The sequence below is a fragment of the Misgurnus anguillicaudatus genome, chromosome 6, assembly GCF_027580225.2.
Source record: "Misgurnus anguillicaudatus chromosome 6, ASM2758022v2, whole genome shotgun sequence".
In the NCBI taxonomy this organism is placed as follows: Eukaryota; Metazoa; Chordata; class Actinopteri; order Cypriniformes; family Cobitidae; genus Misgurnus; species Misgurnus anguillicaudatus.
The window spans coordinates 1,125,259-1,152,808 of NC_073342.2; the positions used below are offsets into that span (position 1 = coordinate 1,125,259).

Genomic DNA, 27,550 nt, shown 5'->3' on the forward strand with positions numbered 1-27,550 from the left:
TCACTGTGTGCAGGTTCTTTTTTGTAGGCTATGAGAGCCCAATATTTTTTTTACCAAAAAGGCTTAATAAATGTCAAGTTGCATTACAATTTAAAGTATCAATAATGTCAAAAATGTGATGTGCAGTTCGGGTGTGTGTGTATGCTGTTTAAATTAGTGTTCTGAAGTTTTGACGAATTTTATAGACTTGTTATAGTTTCTTATTCAAATGTGACACCCATAGATTCAGGCCCACCCGGACTTAATCCATGCCCACCCATATGTCACGTTCTGCATCCGCCACTGCTATATGTCTGTGTATGTTTTTGAGGATCGCGCTGCATTTAATCTCATTCAAAAGTCCTTCACAAAAATGGAATTATCTCAGCTTTTTGCTCAAAATTTGGTGTTTTTGAAGTAACCTAGCATACTTTCCAGACTATAAGATGCACTGGAGTATAAGCCGCATCATTCAAAAATGCGTCATTAAGATGAAATAACATATATAAGTAACAGTGTACTATACGTCGCGTTTATATAGAAAATTATTTCACAAAATCCAAGCCGAAGAACAGACATTTAATCTGGAAAGGCAAGTTATTCAACTAAACAATAGCAGACAACTTACCTGGAAGGTTGAATAGGCTAAATTAACCGAACAAGCCAACTAGCGTAAAGTTTACTTACTCTTCATTCCACATTACTGAATCCATTGAATTACATAAATACAGGAGCAGCATATAACAGACTCTCGCGGCTGTAGATGGTAATGTTGTCTCTTGCCTCATAAATGTCAAAATTAATTCATACTGACTTACAAGGTGCACCTGACCGTAAGACGCAGCACCATCCAAGATATGAAAAAAAACGCGGCTTATAGACCATAAAGGGTTGAATTATCTTAAATCATTTCTTATTCATAGTGGGCTTTAAAAAGTTTACCCTACACACATATTTTACATTCACACACGGATCTGTTAACCATGCTGTCTTATGTCTTCTCAGATGTTTGTGCTCAGCTTTCCAAAGTCTCACTGTGTCTGAGAAGTGTTGGTAGTGATGTAGAGACAGGAAGTGATGTCATCACATTGAAACTTCAGCCTCCTGATTCAACACACGCTGCCGTATGAACACATAATACTACTGCTGTCACTGTACAGGGCCTTCATTAACCATTTACACTCCAGGTGTTAAATCACAGTTAGTGTTAAAGGGACAATACGTAGGATTTATCCCCATCTAGTGGTGAAATTGTATTTTGCATTCAAACGAATAGTGCTTTCTAGCGCCTCGCTTTTCCAAATGCGTGTTGCAACTACGGTAGCCATTATGTACTCACTGATCTCCTAGTCTTTTTCAGCTGGTTAACGTGTTCTGAATGAAAACGTGTTGTGGAAACACGTTTGTAGGCTAGTGCTTTTTGTCCCTCTCTGCTATTATAGTTTATCAATACGACATGGAAGCCTCCTTGGACTTACACGTTCAATGTAAATAAAGAGAAGAAATTCTAAGCTTACAAAGAAAAGTCAGATCACTGGCAGAGGTCATTTGACACCAACGAGGACATATTTATGAATAAAGACATTGATTTTGATTAATAAAAGACTTAAAACCCTATTTACTGTCCCTTTAATTGTGCTTCTATCTATGATCCATCAGAAGAAAACTGAATAATCATGGCACAACCGAACAGAGTAGTTAGAGAGGTGATGCTGAATTTCAGAGTTATTATTCAGGTGTGAGTAGAAGGTGGAAGAGAAAGATTGTTAAAAACAAGAGCTTAATCTCTCAAAATCTGAAAGCTTTCAGCTGAAAGTTATGTAAATGAATATTTTTTGAAGGCTCTGTGTTTAACTGACCTTCTAATATTTTTGTACTATTTATTTATAATTATGTAAACTATTGTTTAGCTGTCTTTATATTTCAGATCGCTAATATTATCTTGCAAAACTTCTGCATGTGTTTACTGGATGCATCTAAACTCAACCCTGCTAACAGGTATATATATACTGTACATCCCAAAATCACTTTATTATATTGCTGTATTTTAATAGTTACTAGCTGCTGTGCATTTTGTTTTTACATTTATTTATTAGGTAGCTGCATTTATTCGAACCAAACTGTGATCACTATAAACATTTTCTCACATTTGTAGTGATTGAGGTGAAGGTTTAACTCTATTGTGTTATAACTCGGGTGTTTAATGTTTGTTTTCAGGCAGGGTTCATGGGCAAGTGTCTATTTGAAAGTTCTTTTGGGTCACAGATGGCTTGTCTCTGTCCTGATACACAGACTTTGGGATCTGTTACAGAACCAGGTATGAATGCCCTATAGCAGTGATTCTCAACCGGGGGTGCTTTGTTAGTGGTAGACTACTGCCAAATATATTTGACACATCTTGTTATTTTCATATCAAATTGTTCTTATAATTTTATATTAATAAAAATGCTCAGTCAAGATGCATGATCTAAAAGTCCATTTATGTTTGCATATCGCAACACCAATCATGTCACCATGTCAGATAGACCGTTGTTCATTTAAATGCAGTAACATTACGTTACTGTAAAATGGATTGTTTTCTAACAAGAAAAGCTGATTGGGTAGACAGTCCTGTAGCAAAACCTTTCATGTCACTGTTAAGGGGGTGCAGCTCAGCACCGCGCAGCGCCGTTATAAAAAAATCTAACACATTTTTTTCTATGTTGAGTCCGCGCCGCCCAGCTACGACTCAGGAAGTTGCTCAAATCCTTGTTGCGTCACTCACATAGTTTAACATTAAATAACATCATATTTTTCCCAAATCATTAACGATTAACATTGGCTGCTAACGTATATTTAGCATTTTGAAGTAGACACTATCTGACTAAGCTCGCGCTATTTAATGTGCACTTCCGGTTTGCGATATCTCGAGTTGTCCTAGACTCGACGCGGCGCGTCCGGTGTGTGACCCCCTTTAAGGTGCTAAAGGTATCCCCAGGTATCACTTTTCAACACCCAGGGTATCCCCTCCTTTAGCCTCACTTTTTGATGTGCTGGGTACTTTTAGTTGTTTGGCTTGTTTTCAAATAAAGAAACTGCTTCAAATCACACATCATATTTGAAAAGGTGGTCCTCTGAATGTTTTTAAACAATCATTGGTGGGCCATATTAAGTTAGAAAACCCCTGATCTGTAGTGAACGCTCTGTTGTTATATACAGTAGTCGTACTAATGGTTTATTGTGTTTTAATGCTGTGTGTTTTTAGGGAAGCTCTTTGAGTTCAGCTTACGTGTTGGGTTTGGCAGCGTTTCTGGTAGAGCTGCATCAGTTAAGACACATGTGTCCTCAGCTTCAGGTCATGAACTCTACTCTTCCCTTGTCTGAGCATCTCTCTGATGCCTTGATCTGCTCCACCAAATCTCACATGGCCTTCTGCCTCAGGTCTCAGTCCACAAACACAGAAAATGTTGTTTCTCTGCATTAACTGCAGTATAAACGTTGAATGTGATTTGTGTGTTCAGGTTCTGTGTTGCTGTTCTCTCTTATGGGCTGTGCAGAGCCAACGCTCAGTCAGAAGAACTCCAGAAATTCATTCCAGAAAGACTTTATAAAACGGTACAATTAGTTTATATAAAAACATGTTTTATAACTGAATGCTCAATTTTGTATGTACACTACTGGTCAAGTTTAAGTGTGACATACTTTTCATTATTATGTTTCTCATTTTATAGTAAACCCATCATACTGTGGCATAAAACCGATCGGTGGTATGACTATAAAAATGAGAATTATATTGGGGCTAAAAATCATCACAGCAGCTTTTTTGAGCTCTCACCCTAAAATAATTTTTAAAGAGTATTGAAGATTTTGTGCTCTCATTGGCTGCTTTTTCTTCATTCATTTCAAACCATTTCTTAAATGAGATTAGTTTTGTAATTATGTTGGGAGATTTGTGAACAAAACTCATTTTAAGCATTTAGGCAAATGTTCAAAAGATCATGAACATTTTCAGCCAGCATTTTTAACTTGTAACTGTGTGTGCGCGCATTTGCAGATGCTATATGTGATGCCCAGACTCATCGCAGAGACTCGAGCACAGTTGAATGAAGAACATGAGTCTGAAATAAAAACAGAGATATCTGAACTCACTGGAAGAGTAAAAGATTCGGCTACAGCTCTATGGAGTCACAAACAGATCAGATGCCTGCGAAAACTGCCTCAGTATCAGGTACTTACAGAATCTGTGATAGAGTAATTCATGGTTTGATGGATGATAGAGAGCTGGTATCATGGAGTAACTGTTGGATTAATGGGTTATGTTGTAATTGATGGGTGATGGTGTAAGTTTGATAGATGAAATGGGAATTAAAAAAGATTTGGATTTTATTCAGATAATCAATTTAACTAGCAGGTGATTCCTATATACTGTATACACATGCATTTTACCTCTGTTTCTGGACAATTTTCCAGCATCCCTCCACCACCACAACATTTCACTCCTATCTATTCCTGTCACAGTTTGGGAAATCTCCAGGCTAAATCCCCTCGGACAGCACTGCAAATATGCAAACCTTTGCTAAATCTGATTATGCAAGTGCTTAACTCATTTTTGTTTTTGTTTTTACAAAATATGGGTGGGTGCAAATGTAAGCAAATAAATAAAAGCAAGCTGGTGCGTTGGTAAAGTTCCAACAGCGTGGCTTCAGAACGGCGCCTCCCATTATCTATCTGGCCAACCTTCACTACCTTTCCAGAAAAACAGATTTACTTCTTCTCAACTAGGGTGTCTTCTGCTTGACAGAAACATGTCTGAGTGAGGCATTCTCGAAATGTGCTTTACATCTGCTGGGCTTTTAGCTGTTTAGAGCAGATTGCATTGCAGATTTATTATGGAAAATGAGAGGTGGTGGGACATGTTTTTACATGAATGAAAAGTAGTGTATAGATGTAAAGCCGTTCATTCTAGCAGAGCACATTGTTCATTGTTAGCACAGCACTACAGCTAATCGTTATTCGCAGAGACTTTGACAAAGCTAACTTCACCCGTGAACTGCCAAAATACAAACAATGCATCACACTGCTACACAATAAAGGATTCATATTACTCTGTCCCCAGAGCAGCCTTGAGACTTTCTGATCACTCGTTCATCTTCTCCCAACATACATGTCGACCCCAAAAAAACAGCGTTTAAAGACACAAAAGTGAAAACAGGCAACTTTTCATAGTACTACTGCTATTAATAGAACTGCGCCCACTAGGGGGGAACGTAATCTGCGATCCACTTTTTTCTCCTTAAAGAGTTTTACGGCTCGACAGCTTATAAAAACTTATTTTCTGGGTTTTTGGCTTGTTAGCTGTACATATTGTCCCAAAGCAGCTTTTAGGCATTATTCTGTTTTTTGTTATAAGCCAGAAATGACAAGGAGGCGGCCTCTCGCAATACAAAGTCGATGGAGACGGTTGGATTGTTTTCCCCCCCGGTGGGCGTGGTTTTCAAATTAGCATAACGCCCTCTGTCTCTTTCACGGTGAAAAAAAAATATCACAACAATAAACCGGCGCATCGTTCATTGACTGATAAACAAAGCAGAAGTATCATAGCAATCAAAGCGCTCAGCTGAAAACAAGCTGTCAGTCGGTGTCCGCATGGCAATTTAAAAGCTTTGGTGGGACAACACCTTAAAGTGCAATTCTGTATACTGCAATATCTTACACTAGGTCATGCATAATTATGTAAATAAATATTTATATACATGTGTATGTTCATATAAATGGTGTCCATGCTTTTTTACAGTAGTAAATGTACAGCATACAGTACTTACTTATCATGGACATCCATAATCCCACTTAAATCTTTGTATGTTACCTATATTTTTTTCATTCTATATTTTTCATTATAAATGATTATATTTCATGACTTTATGTATATACTGTATGTTATGTAAGCTCCTGAAACCACAACGTCGTATTTGTGCATGTGTGCACACTTGGTGGATAAAGTTGATTCAGATTCTCATCGGATGGTTTAATGGGTGATGGACGGGGTATGTGATTGTGATACTCTCATGCTTTCATCAGCTTTCTTTCTCGGAGTGGCTCACAGCTGAACTTCATGTACAACGCAGCCAAGATGCGCTGACAGATCCAGAGAGGTACTGTTCATACTTCTGTTGTTTTTTTGTTATTGGGTCATTCATTTTAGTATTTGGTTGTCTTGAACTCTTTTGTTTTTCTCCTTCAGGCAAGAGTATGAGCAGTGGGCGTGTGAGCAGTATTATCTGCCCATGTCTGTGTGTGATGGAGGTTGTGGAGGAGATGTCACTCAAATCTGCAGTCACATCATCTCTGCTGTTTTAGACCAGCATACTGCGTAAGTGTCACATTTTCACTGAATAATAATTATAGTTATCATTCAATATGTTCAGAGCTGAAGTGTTACTGCCTTTACATGGGTACATCCAATTGACTTGCATATCAACATGGCCTGATAGCAGGACTTTTGTGTAATCCTTCTACGCTTTTTACGGCATCATCAAGCTGTGTCTTTGTTATTACTTTGTGACCTCTAGTGGTGTAAATGCGTATTGTACAGAAGTCTCACAGAACTAATAAACAGTTATTCTCTAGTGCTGACTGACTGTTCGCTGTGTTTTTGCAGATCAAAGATATCAAGGAGTTCCTGTGAACACACAGATAGCTGTCTGCCTGACCTGCTGTCTCTCCTACAGGTGCTGTTTGTTTTCTCTACACTAATGCTTATATTTCATTGCTTTGGACTGTGAGAAATGCAGAGCGTTTAGAGCACATCAGACTTCACAGTCATGTTCACATGCTGTGACCCGATCTTAACCATACGCTAAAGGGGTCGCACACCGGCCGCACAGCTCAGCGTCGCGCCGCACCGCGTCGAGTCACATCTAGTACAACTCGGAGGTATCGTTAACCGAAAGTGCACATTAAATAGCGCAAGCTATTCTCTTATAGCGTCTACTTCAAAATGCAAAATATACGTTTGCAGCCAATGTTATTTGTTAATGATTTGGGACAAATATGATGTAATTTAATGTTAAACTATGTGAGTGGCGCTCTGTGGCGCGACAGGGATTTGAGCAACTTCCTGAGTCATAGCTGGGCGGCGCCAATGTGCGTATACTCATAGAAAGCAATGCGCTGAGCTGTGCGTCCTGTGTGCGACCCCCGTTAAGAGTTTAAATGGGGAAAAGATCAACCCAGTAGCTTCGTTTTGGTAAACCATTCTATGCAAACATGTGAAAACGTAGGTTTTTGACAATTGGCTCCCCTTGTGATGTCAGAAGAGGATAATACCACCCCTTAATCTGCACTATCCAACAACGGCACTGCCATTTAGTGCAGAGAACAGCTCAAAAACTGCACATTTATTTAGGGATAAAGCTAAAGTATTTGACGAGAATATAATGCGTGCCACATTAATATCATTATCTCATTTTTGAATAAGGTAGCGTCTAGCGGCTTGTGCATCTGAGCTCCTCATATGATGGCACATTTGTTTGTATAAGTCCAACAATCCCAATAATGCCAAGCCTTCTGCATTAAAATGTTTAAGATAGGTCCTGTCATACAATTGGGGTCCAGGAACTCCTTCCTGTCTTGTTATATCTACCATACTAATAGACATATCAACTATAAGTGGAGGAAAACATTAACAGCTAGCTGCATGCGCATATCTGTCTATTAATCAGATTAGCTTCACTAAAAGCACCCTATCTGTCAGTATTTTCAAAACAACAGTACTCCCTATCAGTACAACATCTTGATCTGAAGTGAACTATCTGTGCACCATGAAAATAGGTTTTCAGTTTTGTTAAAGGTGCTTTAGACGATTCATAGCCTTTTGGTTAGGCTGATCTATCCTGATTTAGTGTTTGTGCCTCTGGCTATCGTGTGTCATGAAGTAGAATCACTCTAAACAGCCTTTAAACAAACACACAAATGTGGGGCCACATATTGTATCTTTCTAAATAAATACATTTTTATGTAGAAATTGTTTCACATTGTTTTTGTTTTATTTGTTTTGTTAATCCTGATTTTTAGGCTGTTCTCTCTGTAGGTGTTGTTGTATCAGGTGGCAGTAAGTCCGCAGAAGACTTCAGAAAATGATGAGGGTCATTTCCTCTGGGATCTGATCCAGGACAGGTGCACTGTGACCCCTGACCTCTACAACATTGGACATGAGCTGGAATATCAGCAAATACTAGAAAATGTCAGCAGGTATATCAGCATACAGCTGTTAGATGACATTATAATTCACTGACAGCATGTTTTCTCTTATGAGATGTCAGTTATTTGTGCTATTGGTTTTAATTTGCATCTTTGTTCTTATTTTAACAACAATACAATTAAAAGAAATGAAGGGAAATAAGATTTTGTTCATATGACCCACAGCTGCTTTGGCCTAAGAGACATTCCACCGAATCAGTGCAATTTGCATGTTGTAACTCATCAAAATTGAAGTTAATTTTGATCTTTTTTAACACTAAATCTAATAACACATATTTTACTTTTCAAAATGAGTATTGGTCAATATCAGGTCACTAGTTGATTTTTTAACATGGTTTCTTAATAGAAAGTGGAGACATTTTGGTAACAGGACTGAAAGTAACAGGACTGAGTTTTTGGAACAGATTTAGCAAATACATGAAATATAGCTGCATTAAATATGTGCTTGAAGACACAGAACATTTTGGTAAATCACTAGAATTTGCTCAATTTTAAAATAAACCAATAACATCAAACAAATAATATAGGTAATGTTAAGATTGCATCATAGCATCATTATCATAAAATATACAGAAAAGAAAATGAGAAAAGTAACTTTTGATCTACATATGGCCTTCAGAAGATCCAGATCTTCACATCCTCTTGAAAATGTGACATGTGGAATATTCCTAGATTTTCAGAGGGGGAAACGTGTTGGGTAACAGGACTGAGTGAAATTCAATTTATTTATATAGCGCTTTTCACAACTGGTAATTGTTTCAAAGCAGCTTTACATTAATAGAAGCAAGGAAAAACAGAAAAATTGACAGATAGCATAATATAATACAAATAGCATAAGCAGCAAAATTTGCTGCGGCTATGAATCAACATTATTATGCATATTACTAATGTAACGTATAGAAGAGGGTACTAAGTTAAGCCAATGAAGGCTGTCTCTCCGGTTTGAAAAACCCCCTAGGAGAAAACCCCCCCGGCCTTTTTTATCCGGGAGAAAAAAAGTCCTAGGAGGAAAAAACCCTTGGGAGAGATATATATACTGTATATATGTAAACGAGTAAGGAGATTAAACGGGTTCTGTCGTTGATCAGGCATCAGCTGGGCATCATGTTGACCTTCACATTTACCGGAACTGGATCTGTTTGTCTCATTGTCCTCGGGATCGAGGACGAGACAAGGAGAGAGAAACAAAATCCTATTAACGTAGGGGCCGTTCACATCTAATGCAAGTTTCACACAGTGATGTGGTTTAAGTCAGCTCGGTTCCAGACAGGCTAACTATTGCGGCATAAGTGTATTACCCATAGTTGAGGGTTTAGCAAATTTGTGGGCCCAGGACAAACCTATGTATGGGGCCCCCCATCTGATCTTTAAAACAGTAACAGAATCCTGGGGACATGATTAAAATGTGCATTTTATCTATAACAATTTGACTTTTTCAATGGTAAAAAATATTTAAAGCAAATATGGGATATGGACTCACACAAAGATGCGAAAAAAATAAAGATATCTGAAGAATTGTATGCTTTATATTTAAAGGTAAAGTACACAGATAGAGAGCAGAGACAGAAAATGCTGTTTTTCAGTGTTCTATGTAGTATTTATTAATGTTTTAAATGACATGGATTAAATTTTGGTGTTAGATTAACTTTGCTTAATAATAAAATGTATTTTAGAGTTAGTTTTTTTGCATTTTGTTACATAAAATGTCATGGGGACAAAAATGGCACCGATTCGGTGGAATGTCCCCTAAAATGCTCAGTCATTTTTCTTTTTTATTGTTAAATAAGTATATGTAAATTAAGATAACAGCTTTTTCAGTTTGACAACACATGTGCTGCAAATCCTAACCTGTTTTATGGTTTATACATATCAGCAAATAATTTGGACATTAAACAACAAGCAGTAGTACCCAAGTGCATTACTTTTTTGGTCCCCTTGAAACATTTCTGTTGTCACCTGTACAGTTTTTTTTAAGGTTGTATAAGGATATATATTTTGGAATGAGGCCTTTTTTTTACACTTTTCCATTCAAGATATTTTTGTATTAATCAGGGTTCTTGTAATGGTTCCTGCTGTCCTGCTGGTTACAGTCAGAACAGACACAACAGGAAGAAAATCTCTGGACTGTGATCGACTGATGAAACACATAAATGATGTCCAGGTCATCATCATCATCTCCTCAATAACACTGATCTTTATCTATAATGTACTGATTGTTTGCGTCTTACACAGAAGAGGTCATGTCATCCCGCCGGTCATCTCTCTCTCAGACTGACAGCCCACTTCCTCAAAGTACATCAGATTGATCTCAGATATGATTATGAGCTGATCTCTTCAGTGATGATGTGGTTTAGTGTTGATTTGTTTTTACAGGCAGTTCTGAGTGCGAGTGTAAGCTGTGAACGGCCCGCTGACGCTGTGAACGACTGTCTGTCTCAGTTCAGTGTGGAGTGTCCTCTCATGTTGCTGTCTGCTGGGGTAAAACATCACTTCACTAAAGATCTCAGATGTTTCACAGATGTTTATGCATACATAAGACAGGAGAATGACTGTTATGTGTTGTGTAGCGCTGGTGGTCGCATCTCTCTGCGGTGTTGAGATCTCAGTGGAGGCGTTTGACGAGAAGTGACGTGTTGCCTAAACAGCTACAGATGCTGGACGACTGTTACGTCTGCGGCAGGCGGTGAGACACTTAAACATGACACGCTACAGTTCATTAACACATAATTATTCAGCACAACATCAAATAAATCGATCAGAACCATTCACTTCAGCTTATATGAATGTATTTCAACATGTTGTTTATGTTTTATAGGTTAAGTCAGGGGCTTGTATCAGCTGTGACATCAGCTCCACCGTGGCTACAGGCTGCATGTCTGCACAGTTTTCTGGAGAGACCAGACAGTGACTTTAAACTGCTGGAGGAGACAAACAGACCTGTGAGATCAGACCTCAGTTTTATGAATCGTTCTGGTTGAATATTTTATCATTCAGGTTTAGTTTGTGTAATCTTGTTGTTGTTTTGGCTGTAGGTTTTGCTTTTCCTGTTTGTGTACAGTGTAATGGAGCTCATTTCCGCTCACCTGTATGGACAGGTATATCACGCTTGTGTACATTTACTAATATGGATGTAACTAATAGGACTGATGACGTACACAACTGTGTTTTTAGCATTCAGGGTGTTGGAAGCGTGCTAGAGAGACGAGCGCGTCTCTCTTTACTTATTTATTGGAGGATTCTGATTGGCTGCCGTTGTTCGATCCGTCGGGATCAGGTCTGTGCATTTACATTCGTGTATTTGGCAGATGCTTTTTATAACCTGTGTGCAAACCCTTTTTTACCCACAGGAAGACATTACGTCCATTGAGTTACAGTTATTATTATCCGTCTCTTATAGATCACAGACTCTCTCATTTCACTTCTCGTGTGATGTCACTGCGAATGCTCAGACTGATGCCGTTTGCCTTTTACAGTATGAAAACACAGCTGATCTCTAATCCTTTTATTTATAATGTTTTGTATTAATCAAACTCTTTTCCCAGTATTCTCACTGGTTTGGAGTCAGAGGTTTTAATGAGAATAGTGCGATCTGTTGGTTTCCTTTACACGGCCGCTGTAAACTACAGAGATCTCAACAAACTTTTTCTGAACATCTCTAATTATGATGATGGCTCACAGCAGCATCAGGTCAGAACGTCGTCCCAGTTTGTTTCAGACTTTGCTCTGCTCTGTATGTGCTGAATGTGATCTGTGTATCTCAGGTTCTGCTGGAGGCACGGCAGGTACTGATAAATATCATCTCATTGAGTTCTGCAGACAGCCTGACACTCAGCCAAAGGAGACAGGTATACACACACACCGAACAATAGCAGGTCATTTGAAGAGTTTGGTTCCAAAACGCGATAAACGTCTTTTAAAAAAAATGAGTTGAAGTCCTTGAAAGGTCCTTGAATTTGAAGTTAACTAAGGTGTGGGAACCCTGAACATCTAATCATTTACGCAAGAGGCACTCGGGAGACGGAAAATGCCGGTTGCTTGTTCTCCTGACATCAAGCATCAAGCTTCTCACATTGACCCCAGGGAATCTTATAAAAAACGATTCATTATTTTACGCAAAGCCGATGAAAATCGAGCAGGAAAAAATATTTAAAATATTTCCAAAATATTTTACAGCTGATCGCTTTGAAAAATGTTACCCTTTTTTATTCGCTTTGGTACTATTTTCACAAGTAAGGTGTACATTTTCAAAACCCTTAGTACAAAAATACAAACTGATCACACTTGTAACGCAGCTAGTCATTCTTTCAAAACCTGATGTAATGCTTTCAGTAAGTTGCACTTATTTTCAGTCCACATAATCATTGTTTCAAATACAAGATTATTGTAATATGTAATGAGAACATTTGGTTTAATCACCGAAACACAACGGTATGACCTTCTTTCAGTTTAGTACTTTTAACAATCATTTCATCCAACAGCAAACAATGCAAGATACATGTTTCAAATCAGCCTTAAAAGTGCTGAAATTATTGCTTATGCTACAATACTATAAAATTCATATTACATAGTTTCACATTAGGCAATACACTTACATTACTTACATCATCTATAATTTCCAAAATATCCATCCTATGGGTAATCAAGTGAAGGATCAATAAAGTCATCCTCTACAATCATTTGAGCAAATTACAGTCGTTTTTTATTTTTCAGATATAATTGTAATATAGGTATACTTTCTATAATGTAACTGAATGAGAACATAATATTTAGTGCACACATTATATTACATTACATTACAGTAATTTGGATCAAGTCTGTCTTGAGCATTTGGCCGTAGATTTTCTGCCCATGATTTTGTGCCCATGCCCACCTCTCTGACGGATCCCTTGTCCACAAGATCTTCTTACGTATAACTTGTTGTCTGTCCTGCTCCATTTTGAAAGAAATTGCCAGTGTTTACACCCCCACTTTTACAGTATATCTACTGTAATGACCAACTGTGGTTACCACTATGTAAAATCAAGTAGCAATAAAGAGTATTTTACAGTATCGTGTGTGGTTACACATAATTTATATGTTCATACAAACACATATTTTATTTCTGTAGTTCTCAAAATCCATATACTGTATATTGCTGAAATGAAAATATATAGGTTTACCAAATGGTTCAGTGATTAACCATTAAGATCAGTTGGATTTAGTGCTGGTCAAATGTATTTACGCAAATGAGATGAGAAGCATATCAAAAGTATTGTGAGCATTGCATTGTGAAAGACCTTTCATATGAAGTAATTGTATTTCTTTGATGACACAATGATTAAGTGGTGAAAAAGTGAAAGTACAACACACAAAATTATACAAAGTCAATTGAAAATGTGATTACATGTTTGAAAAAACTGACTATTTGATGATCTGCTTTGAGTTTTGTACTAACAGTTGTGAGGTTTTACCACATGATTGTGAAAATTGTACCAAAGCGAATAAAAAAAACTGTAAGCGACGCTGTCCCAAGTATAACAGCAGCAATGACAGTGTTCTTAATATGACAAAGTAAGTGTTTTGATCAATGCCATTAATATTTATTTTTTAAATCAGTCTATACCACTAGTCAACTAAATGAATATAACATGGCAAATATTAATGCACATTTATATATTCAATAGATTTACATTTGAAAAAAAAAACTTGTCATGGATTTATTGCATTTTGTGGAAAAATAATGTGTAAGATGAATTATGCCGTTATAAATATTAAACAGGTAATCGGTTGATAGCCAAATAATGATAACAAATAATGTTTGTACATTTGAACAAAGGATTTCTCTTTCCAGAATGTTCCTACTAGATTTCATTTCTAAATAAATGTGACACCACCTCTCATAATCTAATGAAAGTTTGATTTCACTCATTGATTTTAATCTTTGACATGAACTTACTCAATCATTATTAAAGATATCAAGCTTAAATTTTTTTTACATAATGCAGAAAACAATAAATCACAAATAAATTACTTTGTCTGGGTTTTCACAGGCAGGGTCACAAATGACCATGAACGCTGTCTACACTTAGCCGAATGTGCTGCAGTTTGATCATTGATTCTGTTTAATGTGTTTACAGCCTGGAAATGCCAAATGAAACATCAATTGCAATGTTTATGTTGCTTATAGTGTTTCTCTGCTGTCAGTTCCTACGTGAATGTGATGTCATTGTTTGTGTGTTTGTCACATAGCTGGAGTCAGATTATGAGCAGTTCGATTCAGAGATCTCAGCGGCTCTCAGCAGCACGTCCAGAAGCGACGTACACTTCACATGAGTAACACAACAAACGGAGACAACTACATCTGATCTGCTGTGTGTGATGTTCTTCAACATAACCTCTTATTCTTAGTAAATGGACGTTATTCACTTTGAGATGTCTTTCTTTGCTGGACTGATGTGAAAAACATTATGTACTGCTATCAGGAGACGTCTACTGTATGAGAATCTACGATTAGATCTGTTCCAGAACACAGTGTGCTGCCTACCAAGATAGCATCTTAACACAATTTCTCATTCAAAGGCACTTTGGAAACATTCTGCTTCATTCTAGATCTCATTTTTCTTATTGAAATCCTCATCAATTTTAACATGGTAAAACTTTTATTATTAAGCTAAATTGAAAAGTAAATTTTGAAGACTTTGTACAGGCTTCAGTAGCATGTAAATTCTTTGTACAAATATCTTTAAAGCTCACAAGATCCTCTGAAATGTTTGTAAAACCCTGCTGGTGATGGATGGATTAGAATACTAGAAGGATTTATATTAATAAAATATTACTATTTTAATTGTTTACCTTATTGTTCATACCAGAAAAACAAAATGGCAAACGCTGCATCCATATCCTGCTTACTGCATTCAAAGGCACCAATTTAAAGATATTTAAAATCAATTGCATGAACTTTATTAACATTAAATATATACACAAATACATACATATACTGGTACTGAACCGAATAGCCAGCTCACTTCAAGCACTGATCAATTGTGTGCTTTACACAGTGTGTGACTGACTTCCTGCTAATACAAATGTATGTTTTCTTTAAGGTCACTGCCTTACAAGATAAGGCCACTCTGTAGGGTTTGAAACAGAGCTGTCATCTCTTACTATTTCATGAGATGCACATTAGGCGTTTGAAATACTGACGAGTCCTCTAATCTGAAAGTAATTACAAGGCATTGTCCACGAGTTTGGACTGTAAACTGTCCAGCACATAGTTCATATCTGGTGGGTTTGAGTTCGTCTGTTCTGGTCTGAAGTCAGAAAGCTGAGTCGAAAGGTTGCTGGCGGCTGAATCTGGAGGGATGGAGATACTGCCGCCCTGCATGAGAGGATGAACCATTGACATGTGCACGTTCAGATTATGAGCTTTCTCGAAACGCTTGCCACATATTGCACACGCAAACTCCAGGTCAGCCTCTGCCTTGTGTTTGGTCATGTGATATTTTAGGGACGCCCGCTGACGGCACTGGAAGCCGCACACCTCGCACCTGAAACACAGAGAGACATTCTGAAGATGAAACGCTGTGATAAAAAACTCAAATCAACAGATTCATACTCACTGCAGCGGTTTGGCTCCTGAGTGTCTCATCTGATGCACAGACAGATGTTTCCTCTGCTTGAACGTCTGACCGCACTGGTCACAGATGTAATTCCTCACCTCTAACAACAAAGAAATTAGAAAAACGTCAGCCGGTACACCTCCAAATTGAGTACAAAATTTTAGTGATGGTTTTTAAATCTCTAAATGGTTTGGCACCCTCCTATCCTCCTAAATATATGATATTATTGCAAAATACATGTACAATAGCATATAGCAGTTGCAAAAATAATCAGACCGTTCATATCGCTATCCAAACCATTTAATACATTTTTTATACGATACATACACCAGCAATAGCTGGAAAAAGAGCTGTCTATAGACGGTTTCATGCGGTGACGCGATAACGTGTCTGATCAGGTTTTTTTTAATGGTCTGACTAGTTGCTAAACTGAACTCTTAAATAAATACTTTGTCGAAAATAACAAATGTTTTAGTTTCCTAGGTATTCTACGTGTTGTTTATTTTGCTTGTTATATAAACTACTTTAAAAGTACTTTATTGTTATTTACTCTTAGCGGAGTTTACCGGAAGTTACGTGTTGACCACGAAAGCTGCTTTGTTGTTACTGCTAAAACAGTCTATATAGACTATTGTGCTGAATTGGGAATTACATGCCACCCCAGATATATTCACTGTGGATCTCGCCACGACCCTTGTGCTGGTTTTGATGGCTTCCCAGGACAATGACAATTACATCCTGGTTATTTGGTCATCACATCACTGCTCTTCTACCAGGTCAAATGATAAGTGTTAATATGGGACACATCAGTTTGCTCAAGAGTGCATCTCTCATGAATACACTTCTCAGTATCTGAAGAAGCATCATCCATTTTAAGATGAGATGCTTTGCAACATACACTAAAAATTGTAGCTGTATCAAACTACAGTCTAAATTGCTTTTTAACATTGCACTGAGGTTCTTAATCTTAGAATCTACTAATTTCTTATTATAAGTCTTTCAGCTTAGAAAATGGTGTGTGTTTCCACTTTCTTAAGAGATGTAAAGCTGGGTATTATCAGCTTAACAAAGAAAACTGATGTTATGTTTTCTAATATTGTCTCCTAGAAGCAGCATGTATAGCGAGAAAAGGATGGAGCCTAGAACTGATCTCTGTGGTGCACCGTATTTAACATATTTAACCCAAATGTATGTATTTCCTCATTTATCCAGTCGTTACCACTTTGTTTATGTAAATAATATCTAAACCAGGTAAAACCAGCACTCTCAGCGAAGGCGGTCGCATTTTATCTCCTCTCCTCACCGTAACCTTCTCTGCTTTGCTCCTCTCGTGTCGTATAGTCTTGTGTCTTAACTTTGAGAGACTCTCTCCGCACTGCTCTCGAAACTAAAAATCATGGATTTGATCAACTGGTCTCTCAACGCAACTGACACCATCTTCTCGACGAGAAGCTTGGGTTTGGGGGAACCAGTCTGCCCTGCCGGAACGTTCGCAGCTGGCTACACGATGGACGCATGGGAGAGGTGGCGGGTCGTGTGTCTGGCGGCTCTTTCCGTGGAGGACATTGAAGATATCTATCTATTCGGAACCATGATAACATGGGGTTTGCTGACTGGATTAGGCTTTGCCCTGGTTTATCGAGAAATTAAGAAGAGGGGGACAGCTGCCCAAAGCCAAAAAAAGCTGTCCGGGATGATTGAAGCAGTGGGCAGAGCGGTCATTTTGGATAACAACTTGGAAATGACCCGCAATATGGATAACATCAAGGAGATGCTCACGGATTTGAAAAAGCTGATGGACCAGAATGGACTTAGAGAGTAGTTGTGTAAAGGAATGCGGCTACTTGCCCCAAGACCAAATAATTTCAATCTTATCTGCTTTCGGCCCCCCCTATCTGCTCACTGATAGCTGAGCAAATCTGCTGTACTTAAAGCATACAAAATACGGAAAGCCCATATTTCTCAGGTGCTCTTGTACCTGTGTGAATGAGTTTGACGTGTCTCTGCAGATATCTGTCAATCATAAAGACCTTGTTGCACCCTGGATGTGGACATGGTCTTTCCCGAACTTCCTCGTGATGCTCCTTGATGTGTTTCTGAGTGAGACACATTAAGTAAGTTCACTGCAGAAACATACATGAAGATAATGATGATATGATGATGGTGGTGGTCTTATAATACCTTCATGCCATCAGCCCCTCTATACACTGCTGTACAGCCCTGATGAGGACATTTATAGATGGTGGGCAGCTCCTCCCTAATTGAAAAGCAGCAATGTGTTTACTGAAACCCACTAAATGGCACCTCCAAAGAACATTTTAAATGCTATTTTATGTTAGAAAATGTAACACAAAAGTTGTTGAAATCTTTTGACATTGAAGAGGTTATTACAAAAATTGCCTTTAGACTTAAAAAAAATCCTCACTGCCAAAAGGAAAATTGCTAAAATTATTATACTGTAACTTCCCTTAATGTACATTGTGACTTTACTGTGGGAGAGACATTTGCATCTAAATGCATCCAAAACAAAAACACATCAATACTCAATGTATTACTAGTTTAGTGAAGAGTGCAGGTCTGTAAACAGTAAAGGATTTAGGGTTGGTTCCTAAATCCAATAAATGCTTTGATTTGACCTGATAAAAACACCCTCTGTCACTTTCTTTCCCACATGTGTATTCAAAGAGGAAGCCCACATCCTAACAATACTGACTGCGGTAAACTGCATTTTCAGCAGTGAACAGAACTGTACTGCAAACCATGATGCAGAATTGTTTTGTAATGCTGTGCTTAGTCGAATACCAAACAGTTGTGATATAGTGAAATATTATACGAAAGTGTTGTGTAAACATACTGCTTGTCACATCAAGGTTTTGTGATTTGTAATGTGGGGCTGCAGCAATTCACACAGACGGGTAATTTACTGCAGCAGCTTAACAAGACTTTAAAACCTGTTGATCTACCATTATGACAGTTGACCTAAAAGAGAAACCTGATCATAGAGAAAGAGTAGTGCTATATCAGCACATACAGCATTATGCATTGCATTTAAAAAAAAAAAATTCACATACATGGACATCACATTTTTTTGTTGTTTGGACCATAATACTTAATTCTGTGTAACTGGAACCTGTTGTACACAAACAAGCACAAATACAATGCTTCATGTTCTAAGAAAAATATTTGTTTATTATATTTATTGGTTCTTCCTAAACCCAAAATAGCTTAGGAGGTTAAAGCTCAGTTATCTGCACTTGAGATTGCTTGGTTCATGTCTAACATCAGAAGTAGAGTTGGGAACCAGTTTTTATACCAGATAAAATGTTTTAAAAAATACCAGTGATGTTTAGATGTCAAAAGATCCATGCAGAAACATTGTTTACAAACCAAAGTAATAACTAAAAAGATGCCATAACATTGCTACTGAGGATGAATATTTCCATAATATCAAACACTATTTTACCTTTCTGCTTTGATGTTTTTCTTCCAACCGGGCTTTGGTCCAGGTTTCCTCCTGGTTTTAGTTTCCACTGTCTTGTGCTCTTTGCTGTTGTTCTCCTCTGAAGAACTGTGAGAGTGAGATGATTGTATCATTCACACTAATATAAACATACATTATTAGGGGTGTCACAATTCTCCAAATCCTCGATTCCATTACAATTTCGATTCTAAGGTCACGGTTCGATTCTCGATTTTTACATTCTTTTTAAAGCACAAAAAAAATGCTATGCCATTTTTTAGACTAGACTTTTATGAAATATAATATCTGACCTTGAACCCGGAGATGGCCTGCCATGTTAGTCGTGCTGCCAGTGGAAAAATATGGTACACGCACATACCTGATAAAATGAAACTTCCTGTCAGATGAACCTTAAAAAGCACCTTAAAAGCGCGTTTTTATTACTGTCAGACGAAATTGTGAGACTATACCCCAATAAGTCATGTTGATGTGAAATGGATCTCAGTTCAGAGAAACGATCGGTCCTGTCACAAACACCATTCTGCTGCTCTGTTCTGATTGAGTTCAGCTGAAGGCGGGAGGCGCTTGCTGTTTTTTGTTTCCCGTGTTAAGAGCAGCTCATGTGGTGTCTTCTGCATCTGGCATGCTATCTTTTAACTGACTGTAGCTAGCCAAGTTAGAGAAGGTTTACTCGCAGCACTCAACACGTGTTTTTATCCCTGCTTGGCAAGCCAACCGGACGTGACATGGGGGCGTGGCAGCATAAACGATTCCATTTTTTAATTCAAAGTTCAAGGTTGTGACCATTGTACAAAAATAAATACATAAATAAAAAATACGCTGTGAAATATATTGATATCCAATTATTGTCCAGCCCCAGGGATGAATAAAACATACACAGTTTTACTAGTTTTGGATCAGAGGATGGTTCAGTGTTTTATAAGTTGGGTAAAAGCACCATCTAGTGAATCATAGCAGAAATATGGATTGTCGTAAAAACTCATCATTGGCAGGGAAGCAGTTTCTCTTAATTGATAAGATAGCTCATCAATGTTGGGAAAAAAGTTAAATAAAAGATGAACAAAATAAACAATAACGAATAAAAAATAAATGTAAAAAACACGGTAGCATACTTTTAATAGTTTATTTACTGACTATTTTTTCATCAGTAGAACATTAAAGAAGATATTTTGCAGAAACTGTTGCAAATCCACCACTTTGAGAGGTCAAAAGCAGAAATATACATTACAATATAAAAGTAATCCCTGTGACTCCTAGTGACATATCGACGTCTTGTGAAGCAAGTCGATCTGTTTTTGCAAGAAATTTTATGTAACTGACAACATTATTAATGTGAATACAGCCAAGCCTCTAGCTAAACGTGCGTGATCTTCTTGTGGCTGTTTCAAACCAGTCTTTCAGTGCCATGCCGCCACCTATAGAGCGGGAGCATAAAGCACACTTCCTGCTTGGCAGTCTCTGCATTCACACTAATGTTAAAAAAAGAAAATCGAATGCCAAGCTCCCAAACGAATATTTGAATAATCAATATTCTGGTCCAGCCCTAGTCTAAATCAGAGTCTAGTCTAAAACACGCATTCACAGCACTGAATGGAGAAACTGGATGCTTTTTATGCCAATGACTGTCCCTTGACTGCAGGGTATGTGCCATGCATATGGATCACCCAACTCATGTTGTCATCTTAAGTCAGGTAATAAAGTGTCAAAAGAAAGATCCTCTCCTGTTGTTACCGTACAGATTACATGAAGTGAGAATATTTGTTTTCGATTTCACTTACATTATTTAAATTTAAAGATTCTAAGCATTATGTAGACATTTATCTTTTGTTTGTCTGACAGGTATCTGCTAAGTCACAGTTCACTTTGCTACACTTTTTAGAAAGGACTTCACTAAGAGAAAGAGCAGAACATGCATCTTGTGCTAATCTAACAACTATTGTTTATATTATGAGTGGATACAAAAAAAACTTTAAAGTTTTGAATCAGGTATAACTGTATATCTTTATGTCCAAAATTAGAGTATTTTGAGTCCCTTTTGCACTGATAAGAATAAAACGAAGTGTAATCGCCGGCAATGAAGTTGACCCCTGGGGGTTAAAAGATGAAATATTACTGCCTCTATAATAATCATGTCTTTTCTGTGCCTCACATGACATACATTTTGCTTTGATGTACAGTGATGCAGCTGCATCTATACATTAATCACAGCTATTACCATTTATCAAGGCTCAGATCAGAGCTCTCCTCAGATGAGCCATTCTTCCTCCTGTCCTCCTCACACTCATCATCCTCACTCAAGCAGTTCCTGAAACAAACAAACATCATCAATTCAACCTCCGCAATTAGTTCAGTAACTATGAAAAATAGGGATGCTCCAAACAGGATTTTTACAGCCTATACTGGGTACCGATATCTTGTCGTCATGATTGGCAGGTGCCAATGCCTGATACTGATTCTTAAAGCTAATACGTAAGCTCTTTAATGACTGTAACTGTTTCTGTAAAAAATGTTCTACATAAAGAATTCTTCACACAAAAAAACGTTACACCCCTAAGTTAATTATGATTCATGGACCCTTATTATAACATGTAAATACAGTAATGTGATGATTTATTTTTCTTAGAATAAAGCTTAGGAGTCAGGATAGTGATAATAAATAGTGTTATTATAGTAACACTTTTAGGTACTATAGTCTGAAGGGGATCGCACACCGGCCGCACAGCTCAGCGTCGCAATGCGTCGAGTCGCGTCTAGGACAACTCGAAAGTATCGTAAACCGGAAGTGCACATTAAATAGCGTGAGCTTCGCCAGATAGCGTCTACTTCAAAATGCAAAATATACAGAAATTGGGTTGGACAGAAATCCAAAACATAAGAGAACTACCTGCTCAAAGTCGTCAAAACAACTATTTCAAAAGCTGAAGTGATTTTTTTATTTATTAGTGAATAAGTTAATGAAAAACTGAATAATTGTTTAAAACGTACTGATTAGTTGTCAAACTAATTGACGATTGGGTCATTAATCGTTATAATAATTGCAAGATGAATAGAGAATCAAAAAAATCGATTTTAGCATCCCCATCTAATACAGTGTACTCAACTAATATTTGCACCCTTACTGTACATTCACACAGTGCGAAAAGGTTAACGCTTAACGGAAGGCTTGTCTGAAGCGTGGCCAACAGCCATTCTCAGTGGCCGCTAAACATGCTCCGTTCTTCCTTTAAATTAATTTGCTGGCTTTGTCTAGGTTATTTTCATAATGTGATCTGACTGGCTGACGCACGCGTTGCTGCTTGAAAAGTTGAGAAATGTTCAACTTCTGCCGCAAGCAACGGCAGTGACGCAACACCGAAGGATCCACAATTCAGTTCGGCAACGCATGATGTCACCCATTGAAAGTGAATGGGAAGCGTTAACGTATGAATGCCCCGTTAGTTTGTAAAAGGCTGTGAAAAATGTCTCAACTATTTACTCTTTTAATGTTTTGTAAAAAAAAATCAATTCCAAACTCAACACATTTTTTCCATAAAAAAAAAACGTATACATCGATACTGCTAGATACAAACATGGATATGTATAAAGGCTAGATGTTTTATGGCAGAGTCTCTAACGTCAACACCTGGCGGCCACCTTAACACAGGCTGCTCGCTCACTCGTAGCATTTAGTTTTAATAGTGCGTGTACTTTTAAATGACCATAACTTGCTCAATTTTCTACCAATTTTCAAACGGTTTGGTTTCTTACAAACGTTTATAGGATGCTTTAACATGTTTCATGAATTTTTTTTAAGTAAAAGTATGCAGTGTCATAGGTAAATCTTTGACGTTTATAACAAACCAAACCGTTTAAAAATCGGCCAATGCGGACGTTCCACTCAATTGGCCAGCAGCGCGGGCCAGATATCTAGCCTTTATACATATCTATGGATACAAATAGTTTTGCTTTTTACTCCTTGTTTCATAGTATTATGTTGTGAAATCCTACAAGTGCAGAGCATAATTTTTTTTTCACCCAACTTAAAATAATTACACACCACAATTTCTGATGCATTTTTCTGGCCCTTTTGATTGCTAGGATATAATATGTCCTAATTATTGGCTGATTTTAAACAACAATGGTAAGAAAAACTTGCTTTTATCTACAGCTTAATAATTTGTATATTTAAAAAAAAGATTTTGTGTTATGTTTGCAGTTGTTTGATATCTCAGAGAGACAGAATAATATCTTAAAGAAACAATATTTTAATCAAAACGTTAATCAATAGAGACATTTTTCCACCGCATTTTTCAATTGCCAAGGCTGTCAACAGTAGTGATGTGCACTGTAGATGACTTTAATCTCAGACATTAGAAGACATGATGACCAAAGCAACAGGATCTTCATCAGATGGTAAGAATATTCCATACAGACAAGATAAATCTAATGAAAACTAACATTAATCCACTCTCTTTATACTTATAAAGATAATGTTACCTGTCTGAAAGCTCAATGTCTGCATGATGTTTTTCCATCACAGATGCTGTTACTGGATCACTCAAGGTCTCACAGTTCTGCACATCTAACAGATGAACAACACAATCACATCACATGCTACATTATGACATACAGTAAGGGTGCACTATAACCAAGCACTCGGTTTCATCTACCAGCGTAAAAGAGACAAAACCTCAGGGTGGCCTCGAATTCCTTTCCCAACTTATTTACACTGTTAAGCAACAACTACCAAAATGTATTCATTTATTTATTTAAACACGCTTTAAATTTAACTTAGTTTTCTTTAAAACAATCACATCTTTTAATGACATAAGCGTACTTGGGTACAGATGATAAAGTGTACAGTGAGTGCAGGGAGCGGGGACAATCATACTCTGGTACGGTTCAGTCAGTCAGCGACTAGCAAAGGCAAAGCTGCGCAATCTCGTTTATTTCAATGGAACCATCAGAAAGTGGACGACAAAGTTAAGAATAGATTAATTTTATGCAACTTTCAGAGGCAACTACAAATGAGAGTAAAGCAGTGGAGTTCAAGTCATCTATCTTTCATCATTTACTAAAAGGACTGTTACTAATTTGTTAGTTGTTACTTGGGAAACAAGAATAACCACCAGCAATAGTACAATTATTTTTGTATCCTCTACTGAATTTAAGGGAAAACACACATCATGTGATAAACTGAAAGCAGGACTGAGCAACCAAACCTAAGTGTACATGTGACCATGTTTCACAGATTAATTATTCGTTATCATGTTTTGCTTCAGTTTTAGCTTTTGAGTAGGTTTTGGTGATTTCACTTTTATTCTAATATCCATGTATTAACTTTCAATGGCTAATTTACCTCAGTAAAAAGAGTTTGAGATGAACTTCCACTCCTCATCTTTTGTGCTGTGAATCTGAGGTGAAGCACCATTACTGGATCTCGTCGTCTGGTTGCCATCAAGGCTGGATCCTGAATGGTGGTTTTCATTGTTTGGTTCGGCTTGGCTACTTTCAGGCTGACCAGCACCGGTGTTCATCATATAAGTGTGCCCATCCACACATCCCCACAGTGCCTTCAGTGTCCCTCGACACTGTCCCTCCAGCACCTCCTGCAGGTCAGGGCAGGAACGGCAGCTCTCAGCATGACTATGAGCCCACGACACCAAACTGTGCAAACATCTGCTGTCCGACGTAATGTGTGATGCTATCAAATGACAAAAAGTATAAGACAAGAACACTTACAGGAATACCTATAAACCATGATTATTATCATTAACTAGAGGTGCACCGATAAATGCCGATATACGCAAATAATACGTGGCCGATAACTATTCTTAATCACACAGACGATATTATTCACAGCTATTTCATGTACTACAGCTTTTGATCAGTTAGTACTTATCGATCTGAAATCACTGTTAGTTTGAGTCGTTTAAAACATGCATTTGAAAAAAAATGTAATTAATAAAAAGAAATTAAGAGCCACCAACCTGTATATTACACTTTTTTATTTTAGGTACACTTGTCTTGGGTACATTAAAACAGAACCCATCTCTAATTTTCAAATGCATACAATTATGTCAAATACAATACAATTTTGATGCAAGATGAAAAATGTATAGAGACAGAGCGCAGCGCGTCATAACCTGAAAACCACGCCCACCGGGGGGGGGAGCAATCCAACCGTCTCCATTGACTTTGTATTGCGAGAGGCCGCCTCCTTGTCATTTCTAGCTTATAACAAAAAACTGAATAATGCCTAAAAGCTGCTGTGTGACACTATGTACAGCTAACAAGCCAAAGAACCCAGAAATAAGTTTTTATAAGCTGTCGAGCCGTAAAACCCAGTCTTTAAGGAGAATAAAGTGGATCGCCGACTATGTTTCCCCCTAGTGGACGCAGTTCTACTAATAGGAGTACTATGAAAAGTTGCCTGTTTCCATTTCTGTGTCTTTAAACGCTCGTTTTTAGAAGTCGACAGCTTATAAAAACGTATTTGTTTTTTTTTTGACTTGTTAGATGTACACCTTGTCACACAGCAGCTTTTAGGTATTATTCTGTTTTTAAGTTTAATCTGTAAATAAGTTTTTATAAGCTGTCGACCCCAAAAAACGAGCGTTTAAAGACACAAAAATGGAAACAGGCAACTTTTCATAGTACTTCTATTAGTAGAACTGCATCCACTAGGGGGAAACGTAGTCGGCGATCCACTTTATTCTCCTTAAAGACTGGGTTTTACGGCTCGACAGCTTATAAAAACTTATTTCTGGGTTCTTTGGCTTGTTAGCTGTACATATTGTCACACAGCAGCTTTTAAGCATTATTCGTTTTTTTGTTATAAGCCAGAAATGACAAGGAGGCGGCTTCTCGCAATACAAAGTCAATGGAGACGGTTGGATTGCGTTCCCCCCCGGTGGGCGTGGTTTTCAAATTTGCATAACTGCGCTCTGTCTCTATGCTGAAACAAGTTAAAACATTCCTTGATCAAACAGGATCAGGATCATTAAAAAAATCAATTTGTGGCCTTTGAGAATCGATGTTTAATCGACCACGTAAAAAAACGATTCATCGAAAAATAAAACAAAAATTTCCCCAGCCCCAGAGAACAGCAATATAAATATATCCTTAAGCCATTTCCTGGAGCTGCGTGTCATAGCTGCGTGTGTATGGTTCTTCGTCTGCAGCGCATATTGAGTTTCTGCATGAGAGCGCCCCCTGGCTTTTGGATGTAGTGGTATTTCACCGTAATTCATTGAGAAGCATAGCAAGCATTATCGGCCGATATATTGGTGCACCCCTATCATTAACCAGCATGTACTTACGAAATAAACAGATGTCTTCCTTTGATGATGAGTGTGTAGTATTGTTCCTAAAGGTGACATTGTGATAAGAAAATGTTAAAAACAATAAATTTGCTCACATATAATATTTGAGTAAATCTCACAAACCTGTATAATACATGACTGTTTTTTGTTTTACAATGAAAACAACAGATACATTTTTATTTTGTTACTACTTGTCATTCGTGTATCATAAGTCAGCATTGAAGTGACTAGGACATGCATTAAATCCACTTCAACCCACTTTAATCCACTTACACTTACACTAATCCACTTAGAACTGTGGATATACAAACCGTAAACAAAGCTGTATATACTGTAGAGTATAAAGTACGAGTAAAGTTTAATCTAACTTTTTATAGGGCTGGACAATGTTGAATATTATATATTATTGACATAACTGTGCTGAATATTGTTGAAAATGAAGATTAATGTGCAAAAGGTCTCACAAAGACTGCAAAATCTTGTCATTATTACAATCCCGACAGCAGGGACTAGCACAAAATTCTATGCATATCATACTTTTCTTAAAACTGGGGTAAAAGAAAATCCAGGGCTCCAGACTAACCTTTTTTACCTTTCACAGGGTGTCTACTTTTTAAGACCTTTTTAATACCACCTTACAAGAAATTTACGTGCCATGTACTTGAAGCTCAGAATGACAGGTTACCCTTTCAGCTATTTGTTTTCAATGTCAGAACTCAATAGATGTAATAGCAGTTTCTTAATATAACTGTCTCTGAGTCGCAAAATGTAGTTTTAAGATTAGTTTAGACGAGAATATACATTTATAATATTTACATGTACAATCGATTAGTAAAGATAACACCTATTTAAAGGGGACATTCCATGAAAATCAGACTTTTTCCATGTTTAAGTGCTATAATCGGGTCCCCAGTGCTTCTACCAACCCAGAAAACATGAAAAATAGCAAC

General features: G+C 37.5%; 2 protein-coding genes across 4 annotated transcripts in view; one reads left to right on the forward strand and one right to left on the reverse strand.

The window, feature by feature from the left end:
- Positions 1-15,040, forward strand: part of LOC129434269 (Fanconi anemia group A protein) — a 47,927-nt gene extending 32,887 nt beyond the window's left edge. The window contains exons 22-42 of one of the 3 annotated variants that reach the window (XM_073868333.1): positions 985-1,103; positions 1,907-1,977; positions 2,197-2,296; positions 3,224-3,399; positions 3,480-3,573; positions 4,013-4,186; positions 6,037-6,110; positions 6,200-6,328; positions 6,617-6,686; positions 8,048-8,208; positions 10,270-10,378; positions 10,450-10,509; positions 10,591-10,695; positions 10,785-10,900; positions 11,033-11,156; positions 11,250-11,312; positions 11,389-11,491; positions 11,615-11,687; positions 11,757-11,904; positions 11,979-12,062; positions 14,446-15,040. In XM_073868333.1, coding sequence (XP_073724434.1) covers positions 985-1,103; positions 1,907-1,977; positions 2,197-2,296; positions 3,224-3,399; positions 3,480-3,573; positions 4,013-4,186; positions 6,037-6,110; positions 6,200-6,328; positions 6,617-6,686; positions 8,048-8,208; positions 10,270-10,378; positions 10,450-10,509; positions 10,591-10,695; positions 10,785-10,900; positions 11,033-11,156; positions 11,250-11,312; positions 11,389-11,491; positions 11,615-11,687; positions 11,757-11,904; positions 11,979-12,062; positions 14,446-14,529 — 2,237 coding nt within the window. In that variant the 3' untranslated portion in view covers positions 14,530-15,040. Of the gene's footprint in view, positions 1-984; positions 1,104-1,906; positions 1,978-2,196; positions 2,297-3,223; positions 3,400-3,479; positions 3,574-4,012; positions 4,187-6,036; positions 6,111-6,199; positions 6,329-6,616; positions 6,687-8,047; positions 8,209-10,269; positions 10,379-10,449; positions 10,510-10,590; positions 10,696-10,784; positions 10,901-11,032; positions 11,157-11,217; positions 11,313-11,388; positions 11,492-11,614; positions 11,688-11,756; positions 11,905-11,978; positions 12,063-14,445 lie in introns of those variants that run through there. The other 2 variants (XM_073868334.1, XM_073868335.1) reach the window with 2 other exon arrangements.
- A 93-nt stretch (positions 15,041-15,133) lies between these two features.
- Positions 15,134-27,550, reverse strand: part of znf276 (zinc finger protein 276) — a 32,271-nt gene continuing 19,854 nt past the window's right edge. Inside the window, exons 3-11 of the mRNA XM_073868336.1 lie at positions 26,598-26,644; positions 24,671-24,979; positions 23,773-23,854; positions 21,512-21,601; positions 19,279-19,383; positions 17,997-18,072; positions 17,794-17,911; positions 15,816-15,915; positions 15,134-15,743 (exon numbers count right to left, since the gene is read on the reverse strand). Coding sequence (XP_073724437.1) covers positions 15,422-15,743; positions 15,816-15,915; positions 17,794-17,911; positions 17,997-18,072; positions 19,279-19,383; positions 21,512-21,601; positions 23,773-23,854; positions 24,671-24,979; positions 26,598-26,644 — 1,249 coding nt within the window. The 3' untranslated portion in view covers positions 15,134-15,421. The remainder of the gene's footprint in view (positions 15,744-15,815; positions 15,916-17,793; positions 17,912-17,996; positions 18,073-19,278; positions 19,384-21,511; positions 21,602-23,772; positions 23,855-24,670; positions 24,980-26,597; positions 26,645-27,550) is intronic.